The following is a 12,156-nucleotide window of genomic DNA, read 5'->3' on the forward strand; positions in this document are numbered from 1 at the left end:
ATACAGGGCTCCCACTTACAAATTTTAAAAAAACTTAGATTGCAACTTAAATAAACCCAAAAAAAACCTAGTTTTCATCATATAGTATAGCAACACAAATAAGATAAAACTTACCATGCAAAAATATCTTTTTTTTAATTGTAATCAGAATTTTCATCCCATTCAGTTCCCTCCACATTTATTTTTTGAAGTTCTTTCATTTTTTTCAAACGTTCTTCATATCTTTTATGACAAGTTCCTTGTATGACTTCTTTTACCAATTCTGATTTATGTTTCCATGTATAGCAATTTTGATTAGATCTATTTATCGCCTATTTTGCCATTAGTCGATTTTTCACAGTTTCTGGTTTAAGGGAATTTGTGGCTTTTGTTTTTATGTGGTTTACTTGGGAGAAGATTCTTTCTACGCTTGGCGAAGAGTGAGGTAAAATAGTTAGACTGGTCATAAAGTTAGATAAAATCTCATATTTAGAATTATTAAAGCCATCTTTTACATTACGTAACAGATACCAAAACTCAGCGATGGTTTTGTAAGAGAAATCTAAATCTTGATTTAAACGAAATGATCTCCATTCATCATCTAGAAGATCTAGTTTGTCTTCAGAAACAAGGTGAGGGAACTGCATTGCTAAATGGAAAATTGAGGTTGGCGAATTGGCACGATCATGTATCACTGCTGGGTCAAGAACATTGAGACTGGCGATAATTCCATCATCATTTAGAGGAAATATTTTTCTGATTTCCATACAAAGTTCAACAAGAAATTTTAAACCATCATTTTTAAACCTGCTTTCACTGTCACCAAGTGGTGTTGAATTTAATAAGGCCATACAACGGCCTCCAAAATATATTTTATTTAGAGGCTTATGATTTATTGCATTGCTGGGATCAATTTCAACCAGCTTGCACGAAGTAATGACTTCTTCTTTTATGAAAAAACTAAGAATATTTTTATACTCAATTGAAACCATTGAATGAAGTAAGTGCAATCTGAAATGCTCAGATTGAAATTCAATATTCAGGCAGTTTATTTTCTCCAGTACATATCCTAAAAACAACAACATATGCTTAGTTCCTTTGGTGATCATAGTATTGTAAATATTTCCTGCACCATCGATTTTGTCAATTTTTGATTGAGACTGAAAATAAAGAACTAATGCATCCCACTGCTCAATAATAATTTTTATTACATTGCCACGGGATAACCAACGTGTTTGTGCTAATTTGGGGATTTTATGCTTAGCAGTATCTACAACATCTTGAATCATTTTGAACTCGTTTAATCTTTTGCTACTATGGGAAAAATAACAAGAGATATCTTTTATAAATATTTCTAGGTATGATGGTAGTACCTTGACTGAATGACTAGCACATAATGCAAAAGAATGGCAAAACACATCCCATTATAAATACTGATGGTACATCCCTTTTTTAGCAATGACTGGAACCCACTCTTAGTACCCATCATAGTGGCACAATTATCACTTCCAAAGCCAACGAGATTACTTATTTGAATGTTTTTTCTATGAAAAGATCTTTTACAGCTTGATAAAGCCCTTCTGAAGTACCATTTTCGACACAAACAGTGTCAAGTAACACATCTACAACATCAAGTTTTTGAATATCAAAATATCTAACAACAACAACAACAACAGCTAGAACTTGCGATAAAGATAAATCTGTACTTTCATCTATTATAATTGAAAACTTGTTGTTTCTGCATATGTTAGAAATGTATATTTTTTCATGATAGGCTATGCCATCTTGTATAAGATAAGAGACTTTAGTCGCCTTCATCTGAACTTGTTTTGCAATATTGCTATCATGAAATGCTTTCTTACATGCTTCTATAAGGTGAACACATTGCGCAAATGGAATATTATGCTCTGAAATGAGTGCAGCAATTGTTAACTCTGCCTTTGCTACTTCTTCATTCTCCGTAGGTTTACGTTTTGTGAAGAATGTGTCTAACGTTGAACTTGTCTTAGCAATATTTGCACTTTTTTTATGTTTAACTGTATTTTTATGCGCTAGTAACATCGATCTATATAGCAGGCATTCTTTAATTTCATTTCACAACAAATACAGTAAGATGCACCTTTTTCGTTACTGTCTTCTTTCAACCAATCCTTTAATTCCGGATCTTCTAACCATTCATTTCTAAAATTTTGAGTATACCACCGTTTATTCATCTTTTTCTGTGGGGAACAAGTTTCAGACATTGTGGGCAATTTGTGGGTATGGCTAATTAGCAGTTATCTTATTTAAAATATTCTATAAAATAAAAAATAAATCACTAATCCATTAACATAAAATAGAAATAGTCACTACAATTTAAATTTATTATATCACTGTATGTAGTACACGCATAAATGTAAAAATCACACCAAATAATGCAATAATACCACGAACAATCGCGAAAGACTGTGCGGTGAAGACCGCCTTCTGCCTGCTCAATGAGCTGTGCATACATGTTAGTAACACGAACATGTATGCTTACATGTATGAACATGTAAGTGTAATTTCATAGTGTAGAACCCTGCGAAAACTTTGAAATCCTTTTACATTTGTAGTATTTTGTACAAGCACTTGAGATATTACAAATTATGATCAGTATTGTTAGAATATAAAATTAAGAAAATTGTAAACTGTTATTAAATGTATTAAATTTTATTGTATTTACAAGAAATAAAAATAAATTTTGACTTAAAATTAAAAATTACCGAAAAAACCCAGATAATGAGATATTTTTGTGAAAAAAACCTATCAACCCAGATGACAATCAAAAAACCCAGATCTGGGTGGAAAAACCCAGGAGTGGGAGCCCTGCTATGATAGATACAAGTTGATCTGTAACCAAGTTACAAAGGAGGTTAGGCAGGCGAAGGCAGATTACGAGAAATCTTTGGCAAGGGATGCAAAGAAAAACAGCAAGGAGTTCTTTAGTAGGAGTTCTTATGTAAACTCTAGAAGGAAGAGGATGAATCAGATTGGTCCACTTGATATCGATGGTTCAACTGTTGATGATCCTGCTCAGATAGCTAACAAACTAAATGAATATTTTGCATCGACATTCACACATGAGGAGTTATTCAGGGAGGGGAATGCCAGAGGTGTATTCAACTCTGGCAGTAAGTTAGATAATCTTGTAATAAACGAGAGTAAAGTGGAGCAGAAATGATTGAAGATAAACACAAGAAAGGCACCTGGAGTGGGTGGAATCTATCCAGTTATATTAAAGGATGTGGTAAAGGAAGTAAGCAAACCCTTAGCCATAATTATGAGAGCTTCCTTGGACTCAGGGGAGGTTCCCATGGACTGGAGGTGTGCGGATGTGACCCCAATCCACAAAGGAGGATCAAAGGGAGACACATGTAATTACAGACCTGTTAGTTTGACTTCTGTTCCAGGGAAATTAATGGAGGCACTGGTTAAAGAAGCATTGCAGGATCAACTAGACAAGACATCAGTTATAACTTGGACACAGCTTGGGTTTGTTAAGGGGAAGTCTTGTGTGACTAATGTGATTGGATACTATGATGTAGTCACAAAGGAACTGGATGCAAAGAATAACTTTGATATATATTTGGATCTTAGAAAAGCCTTTGATACTGTTGCACATGGAAGACTGCTGCACAAATTGGAGCAGTGTGGCATTGGAGGCAAATTGCTGCTATGGATAAAGGGATGGTTGAGTGGGAGAAGACAGAGAGTGGTAATCAATGGACACTGCTCGTTGTGGACTAATGTTATTAGTGGAGTCCCTCAGGGTTCAGTGTTGGGTCCATTGTTGTTTTCTGTATTTACAAATGATATTGATGATGGTATATCAAGCTTAATGTCCAAGTTTGCACACGATACGAAGGATGGCACAGTTGTTAATGACACTAATGACAGTACACTGCTGCAACAGGATCTAGAAAAATTGAGCAGATGGGCTGAGAGGTGGCAAATGAAGTTTAACATTGACAAATGTAAAGTACTACATATGGGAAGCAGTAATCCCAGAGTAACGTATCAACTCTGAGGTACCACACTAACAGTGGTAGAGAATGAAAAGGACATGGGGGTAATTGTGGGGGCAGATATGAAGTTTTCTGAGCAGTGCAGACAGTCTGCAAGAGTAGCTCATGATATCTTGTCAATGATATACAGGAATTTTTCTAGCAGGGATAAGGAGGTGATTATCCTCTTGTATAAGGCAATGGTCAGACCACACCTTGAGTACTGTATACAGGTCTGGAGGCTTCATTTTACGAAGGATGTAGAGCTGTTGGAACGACTACAGAGAAGGGCAACAAGATTAGTGAATGGAGCAAAGGGTTGCTCTTATGAAGAAAGGCTTAAGTTTTGCAAATTACAGTGTCTGTAGACTAGGCACCTGCAAGGTGATCTGATTGAGGTGTATAAAGCCTTGAATGGTTTGAGCATGCTCAGTGCTGATAGGATTCTTCCTCTTGCTCAGAATAATCGCCTTGAGAGGGCATAAATTCAAATTGAGGAAAGACGGTTGTAGGATAGATGTGCAGAAGTTTGCCTTTAGCCAGCGGGTGGTTGATTGGTGGAACAAACTTCCATCTGTCTTAGAAGTTGATAGCTTAAATAGATTCAAGGCAAAACTTGACAAACATTTGGAGCGAGTGGATGGGTGAAATAAGGTTTTTTTTTTTTTTTTTTTGGCTGATGCTATATAAGCTTGCTTTCTTGCATCATCTGCCTATGCTAATGCTAAATGTTGCTACAATTTGAAATATAAAAAAGAAAATTCATGCAGAATATTCAGATTGAACACTATGTTAACTACACAGAAATTCTTAATGATATGCTTTTTGCTTCACTGAAAAATACTTTTCTGAGAAATGGCCCTTGAACAGTCTTTTCTATGTCTGGAGCACCTATTACCTAAAGTTAGTTTTAATTTAGCAAGCTTTATTAATTTATACAGATTCCAAAACAACCATTAATAAATGCTAATGACTTTCCTGCAGATGCTGAATATCATGTGACACACGCATGCGCACACACACAAATATGGACATTTTTCCTGAGTAAAGAAGAGATTGATTGACTAGATAGTTAGAAGTGACTGATTTTGAAGAGAGTGGCTAACTCTCTACCAGTTCACTCTTCAGTCACCATCTTTCTGTCAGACTTAAAATCAGAATCTCAGAGTGGGTTCAGAAATATTGTCAGAAAACAGAAAATTAATTTAGTATATTGAATGCACTGTGCACGTTAGTATTTTAGAGATCAGTAAAGTAATTTTCTTAGTTTTGTGTTTTTCATGTAATTTAAGAGTTGCAACTGATGTGATGGCTTTTACTCAGTACATTCATTTAAATTATTAATATTTTAATACCATGAATTCTTACTCGCTTAAAAGTTGCATTATCTTTATTTTATTTCTCTTTGAAGCACATATAAATGGAGTAAGAAGATATAAATGTGAATATGAATCCTGTGATTATCATTCAGCATATATGAAAGATTTAGAAAGACATTTTCGCATACATACTGGAGAACGACCTTTTGTTTGTCAGAAGTGTGGTAAAGCGTTCAGTCGTGTTGACAAGATGAAAGCACATGAAAGGTGGCATTCAGGAATCAAATCATACAAGTGTATCGTATGTAAGTTTTTAATTTTTTTCCTTATTAACCATTTAAGCAAATAGAAATTGAATATTGTTACTATAGAAGTAGGAAAACTCAGATTATATTGTAATTAATTAACTAATTAACAAAAATTCCGGCATAATGGCTTAACTCAGCAGACCAAATTAGCCTAATTCATGGGTACAAAAACTTTTTTCGTACCCGTGGTCTGCCATTGGTGGTGGCAGACCAGTGGTTATCAATCCACAGAATATTGCAGGCTATAGGCATCTTGTAATGGGTGAAAACATTACAGTGGAACTGAGTTTATTAAGTGTTTCTGCAAGATTGGTCTCACAGCTTCTGCCACTTGGTCAAAATTGTGGTTCGCACAAGACTTGCTCGGGTTTGTCGGCACTTATGAAGCAGATCTAGATAATTTTTGGTATGATTTTAACTGTGAATGAGACATAGATCCACTACTATTGGCCTGAGTCTAAGCAGCAGTCAAAAGAATGGGTACATTGGAACCCACTATCTCCAAAGAAGGCAAAAATAATGTTGGCTGGCAATCTTTTTTAATTCCAAAGGAATAATATTGGCGGGCTGTTTCGATAGGTGTAACAGAAGTATACTGTTCTAACCCATTATGTCAATTACAAGATGGTGTCAAGTTCAAATATAAAAAAAGGAATGCTGAAAAAAGGTGTCAGCATTCCTTGGCATATGATACAGTCATGTGTATCATGTGCATTTTTTTCTCTAAGTAACTTTTTTGCATTGATTTTAGAGCAGTTCTTGGTAATATGATGATCACAGAAAGTTATTTTGTGCCAATCACAAAGAAAAGAAAATCTAAAATCCTTTACTTTTATTTAAGCAGATCCTTTAGGACCATTAGTAAAAATATCCCATTCCAAATTTTCACTTCTGTCTGTTTTTTTTTTCTTTTCCTTTTTAGTTTTTTTAAAATGAAACATTACTGAAATGATTTCATAGTTATCACTTCAGTAACTTTCAAAGTAAGAATGAAATAATACAGTTAATAAAGTAAAATGAACATGTACATATATATATATATGTTTTTCAAGGTTGTTTCAAGTATGTTTAAAATAACGAATATGTTTATGTATGAATTGTCTTGAAATCTTCCATTAAATTCTGTCATTTAATGGAAGATTTCACAAAATTTGTAGATGCAGTTTATAATAGATGTCTGTACGAAAATAGCTTTTAAAACTGGAGTGGGAGGTAATATTAGTATAGGCCAGATGATGCAGGAAGGCTTTTTCTACATTAGCCAGAGGAAAAACCTTTATCTATATAACCCATAACTCTTTTATCATGCTCCTCCCATTGCCAAGGGGTATTTCTTCACTTGCCCCTTAAATGTTGGCCCATGAGGTTTGTCACATTTTTCCAGGTACTAGAGCTAGGGCTTGCTACCTGGAAGTTTAAAACACTGATTGAATTCAAGCCCCACTGGTGAGTCAAGTCGGCCAAATTTTGGAGAGGTTTGTTCTATAGCTACCAGATCCTTTGCTTGCACCTTCACAATAGTGGGAGTTTCCCCGTGTGCATGTTCTGAAATACCACCTTGTGAGCAGGGGGTGGAGTTGTGGCATCATCTAGAGCAGTTGTTGTTATTTGGTTTTTAGGAGCATTAGCAACTAAGGTGATATTGCTCTGGGGATATGCGGTGGTCATTCCCTGACCTCTCTGCATCCTCCGTATTTGGTGGTCACGGGCTCGAACCCTGGTCTAATCAAGAAGCGTGTGCTGCTCCTGCTCACCTGGCTATGGAGGCACCCTCTAGAGCAGTGTTTCCCAAACTGTGTTCCATTAGATGTGAACAAGTGTTCCATGAAAAATTGTAATTAATAATTAAAAAAAAAATTCTGTACCAAGTACATAATGTGTTCTGCTGCTAGCATATTTAACATGTTTTACATTTAAGAGTTATCAGCAGGCATTAAAGATAATAATATAACAATGTTTTTATTTTATTAATAATAATTACATATTGATTACTGAAAGTATTGGTCTGTGATGACTAAAGTAGGATATATAATTTTTATACTGAAGAGATTTTTTTAGTTCACGACTGAATACACCATCTATAGTTGTTCCATTACATGTAGTATTTATCAAAAGATCTGATGACATATCCAAGTTGAAGAATGGTTTTATAAATGTGCAGAACTCTTTTCCAGCCTCAGGGTTTAATTGTAAAGAAAAAAATTAATTACATTCAATCTGAAAACACCAGGTGACTTGAAATCAGATGTGTTTTCGAATTAATGCATTTCCCAGTTTCCGAAAGTTTTTTGTATCTTAAAACCTTAACATTTCTGTTTCTAAATTCCTTAGCTTTCCAACGATATGCTATAAGTCCACATTATCCCGTTTATTACGTGAGGAAGTTTCCTTGATCACATGTTCATATTTTCCACTATCCTGGAAAAACTACTGCAATCTTCAGAGGTTTGAAAGTTTTTCCTCTAGTGTAGAGCTAAGATGAAGCTCGGTGCAAAATTTCATTAAATTTGGTCCAGTAGAAAATAAATTAAACTGGAATAAATTTTCGTAATGCTTTTTGCATGACGGTTTTTCGTTACAAAATTTTTGAAATAACTTGCCATACTGCTCCAACTTGACCTTAAGTCTTTTATGTGCAGCAGTATCAAAAGCATTTCTGAAATCCAAGTATATGATATCAAAATTATTTAATTTTGATATCATATATTTGTTATTATATAAGGGGGAAATCCTGTCAATTTCCCCCTTAAGAAACCCATGCAGTGTCTGAAGTATAATTGCAGCCTTATGTAGATGATCCTGCATTACTTCTTTAACCAGTGACTTCATAATTTTCCCTGGAACAGAAGTTAAACTAACAGGTCTATAATTATTCGTGTCACCCTTTGATCGCCCTTTATGAATTGGAGATACATTCACACATCTCCAGTCTGCGGGGATATCCCCTGAATCCAATCATGCTCTCATAATTCAGTAAAAACGTTTTTGACATCAAAATAAAATAAATAAATTTTGCATATTTGTAAGGGTGCACCACTTTTGTATCATTATAATTTTTAACGTTTTTTTTTTTTTTTTTTTTCCAGTTAATAATATACTGACATAGACTGATTACTAATGACCTTACACAATCAAATAGACCGTAGAACACTTTATTTTGGCAGGCTTTTGCATAGAGAAGTATATGTAGAGATAATGGCATCTACGAAAAAGTACCAATGTAGTGATCTAAAGTAGTGATCTAATATGCCATTCATATGCGATTTAGCCTGGAGTACACAGGTTGAAGGAGAGGGGGGAAGTGAACCGATATCATAACTAAACTCACTTCCTTGTATAAATTATTTTTGATAATTATCAGTATTTCGAAATATTATTATTAAAATAAATGACCATGGATTTGTGGTTGAAATAAGGAACTTTAAAACGAGAAGCAAGTACTTCTAGTAGTGCAACTGTGGTCGATGAAAACGAACACAATATTGTCACACTTCAAAGTGAGGTTGAACAATCGCAGCCTTTTGTTCCCCAAAAAATCTGAATTGAAAAACAGGAACCAACTAATAAAAGACCAAAACGAAAGTATGATGACAATTATTTGAATTTTGGCTTTACATGTGTTGGAAATAAAGATGCTCCTGATGCACAGTGCATCGTATGTAATAAAATATTAGCAAACAGTTCTTTGGCTCCAGGTAAACTTGTGTTTCGTAAGTGTTCCATAAATATATTGTGAGATGAAAAGTGTTCCATAAATATATTGTGAGATGAAAAGTGTTCCATGACTAAAAAAGTTTGGGAAATACTGATCTAGAGGAATGCTGCCCTTCTGTGTCATAGGGCAAATACTAGGTGGTAGACGACTTCCATCATCTGGTTCGACTACCTCTTATTGGAGCCTCGATGTAGTGAAATCCAAGTTTAATCTAGAGAGCAAAGCCCTGGCAATCCCTCATTTCTGCTGTCATGCAGCATGACTGATGCATTTTGAAAGAATCCAGTATCCTCAATGTAAGGGCACAGCTCTAGAACAGGTCTTGCAGGCCTGCTGTTAGATAGCCCACTGGACCGAACCTATTGGTAACTCTCTAGGAGGTATCCAGATCAGCTAATGTATAATCTGGTTGCTTCTGTTTAGCCAGCTGGCGACTAGAGGGAGGTTGAATAGTTTGTTCGTGGGTGACATTGTTGAGGCCATATAATGTCAGAGAGCTGGTCATATTCTTGCTCTTTATGTGGCATATCCAAAAATTTCATTAATTCATATATGGCCCACTCCATTTTTATTTTATCTACTGAATACATCATGAATAGTCAAACTAATGGAATAAGTTCTGCAGAAAGATCTAAGCCTTCCACAGCCTCTCACAATCTTCCTCATTCATTTCATGAATATATGTGGTATCAGTTACAGTCTCAGTGATGTTCATTTCTGCTTACAATATTAAGTTAAGTCCCACTTGCTTTTTCTGAACAAAATCTCAATTATCAGTTGCTTCAACCAATACTCATCTCATAGTCACCCTAGCTAATTGCTGTTTTATGATTCCTTTCGCTTCAGAGGTTGTACTTGTGCACATGTATCCCCAATTCACAAAGGGGGATCAAAGAGTGACACAAGTAATTACAGACCAGTTAGTTTAACTTCTGTTCCGGGTGAAATAATGAAGTCACTGGTTAAAGATGCATTGCAGGATCATCTAGACAAGACTGCAGCAGTAATTCAGACACAGCATGGTTTGTTAAGGGAAAGTCTTGTCTGACAAACCTGATAGGATATTATGATGTGGTTACAAAGGAACTGGATGCAAAAAATAATTTTGATTTTGTATATTTGGATTTCAGGAAAGCTTTTGACACTGTTGTGCATGGAAGACTATTGTACAAATTGGAGCAGAATGGTATTAAGGGTAAGTTGCTATAACAGATAAAAGGATGGTTGAGTGGGAGAAGACAGGGTAGTAATCAATGGGTGCTGCTCTTCGTGGACTAATGTTATTAGTGGAGTCCCACAGGGTTCGGTGTTGGGTCCACTGTTGTTTTGTATATTTATCAATGATATTGATGAAGGTATATCAGGTTTAGTGTCGAAGTTTGCATATGATACAAAGGTTGGCAGGGTTGTTAATGGCAGTGTGCTACTGCAACAGGATCTAGAAAATTTGGGCAGACGGGCTAAGAAGTGGCAACTGAAGTTGCCACTTCTTAGCCCACCACTGCAACTTGACAAATGCAAAGTACTGCATATAGGTAGAAATAACCCCAGAGAAACGTACCAACTGTGGTACTACACTTAAGGTGGTAGAAAATGAAAAAGACCTGGGAGTAATTGTGCAGTCAGATATGAAGTTTTCTGAGCAATGCAGACAGGCTGCCAGGGCAGGTCATGGGGTTTTGTCAATGATACATAGGAATTTTGCTAGCAGGGAAAAGGTGGTGATTGTCCCTCTGTATAAGGCAATGGTCAGGCCACCTTGAGTACTGCGTACGGGTCTAGAGACCTCATTTTAGGTAGCATGTAGATTTGCTTGAGCGTGTACAGAAAAGGGCAACAAGATTGGTGAGGGGAATGAAGGGATCCTCTTACCAAGAGAGGCTTAAGTTCTGCAAATTGCAGTGGCTGGAGACTAGGCACCTGCGCGGTGATCTGATTGAGGTGTATGGGGCCTTGAATGGGTTGAGCACGCTGAATTCTGATGGGATCCTTCCACTTGTTCAGATTACGAACCTCAGGGAGCATAAATTCAAATTAAGAAAAGACAGATGTAGAATAGATGTGCGGAAATTTGCCTTTAGCCAGTGGGTGGTTAATTGCTGGAACAAACTTCCATCTGTCATTGTGGAAGTTGATAGGTTAAATAAATTTTAGGAGGAACTGGACAGGCATTTGGAGGGAATGGTGTGATTTTTTTTTTTTTTTTTGGCTGATGCTGCATAAGCTCATACACTTGCTTTCTTGCATCACGTGCTACTACTACTACATATCCAATCTGATATCCTTGTAATTTGGTATTAGCATTAGCTTTAGTATTTGATGCAAGAAAGCAAGCTTATGCAGCATCAGCCAAAAATAATAATAATAAATAAATAAATAAAAAATAACCACTTCACTTCATCCCTCTGTTCGTTCGAAATACCTGTTAAGCTGAGCCTTAAACTTATTTAGGCTAACTTCCACGACAAGGGATTGAAGTCTATTCCACCAACCAACCACCCGCTGGCTAAAGGCAAATTTCCTCACGTCTATCCTACATCTGTCTTTTCTCAATTTGAATTTATGCCCTCTCAGGTGATTATTCTGAGCAAGAGGAAGAATCCCATCAGCATTGAGCATGCTCAAACCATTCAAGGCTTTATACACCTCTATCAGATCACCTCGCTGGAGCCTAGTCCCCAGATACTGTAATTTGCAAAACTTAAGCCTTTCTTCGTAAGAGCACCCCTTTGTTCCATTCACTAATCTTGTTGCCCTTCTCTGGACTCGTTCTAGCATTTCTACATCCTTCTTGAAATGAGGCCTCCACA

General features: G+C 36.0%; 1 protein-coding gene across 1 annotated transcript in view; it reads left to right on the plus strand.

Annotated features, from left to right (window-relative positions):
- LOC150078821 (uncharacterized) overlaps positions 1-12,156 on the plus strand; it is an 81,792-nt gene that overhangs the window by 39,181 nt on the left and 30,455 nt on the right. Inside the window, exon 4 of the mRNA XM_090382381.1 lies at positions 5,416-5,628. Coding sequence (XP_090238507.1) covers positions 5,416-5,628 — 213 coding nt within the window. The remainder of the gene's footprint in view (positions 1-5,415; positions 5,629-12,156) is intronic.

This window comes from Mastigoproctus giganteus, chromosome 10 (assembly GCF_048544385.1).
Source record: "Mastigoproctus giganteus isolate SK-2022 chromosome 10, ASM4854438v1, whole genome shotgun sequence".
Classification (NCBI taxonomy): domain Eukaryota; kingdom Metazoa; phylum Arthropoda; class Arachnida; order Uropygi; family Thelyphonidae; genus Mastigoproctus; species Mastigoproctus giganteus.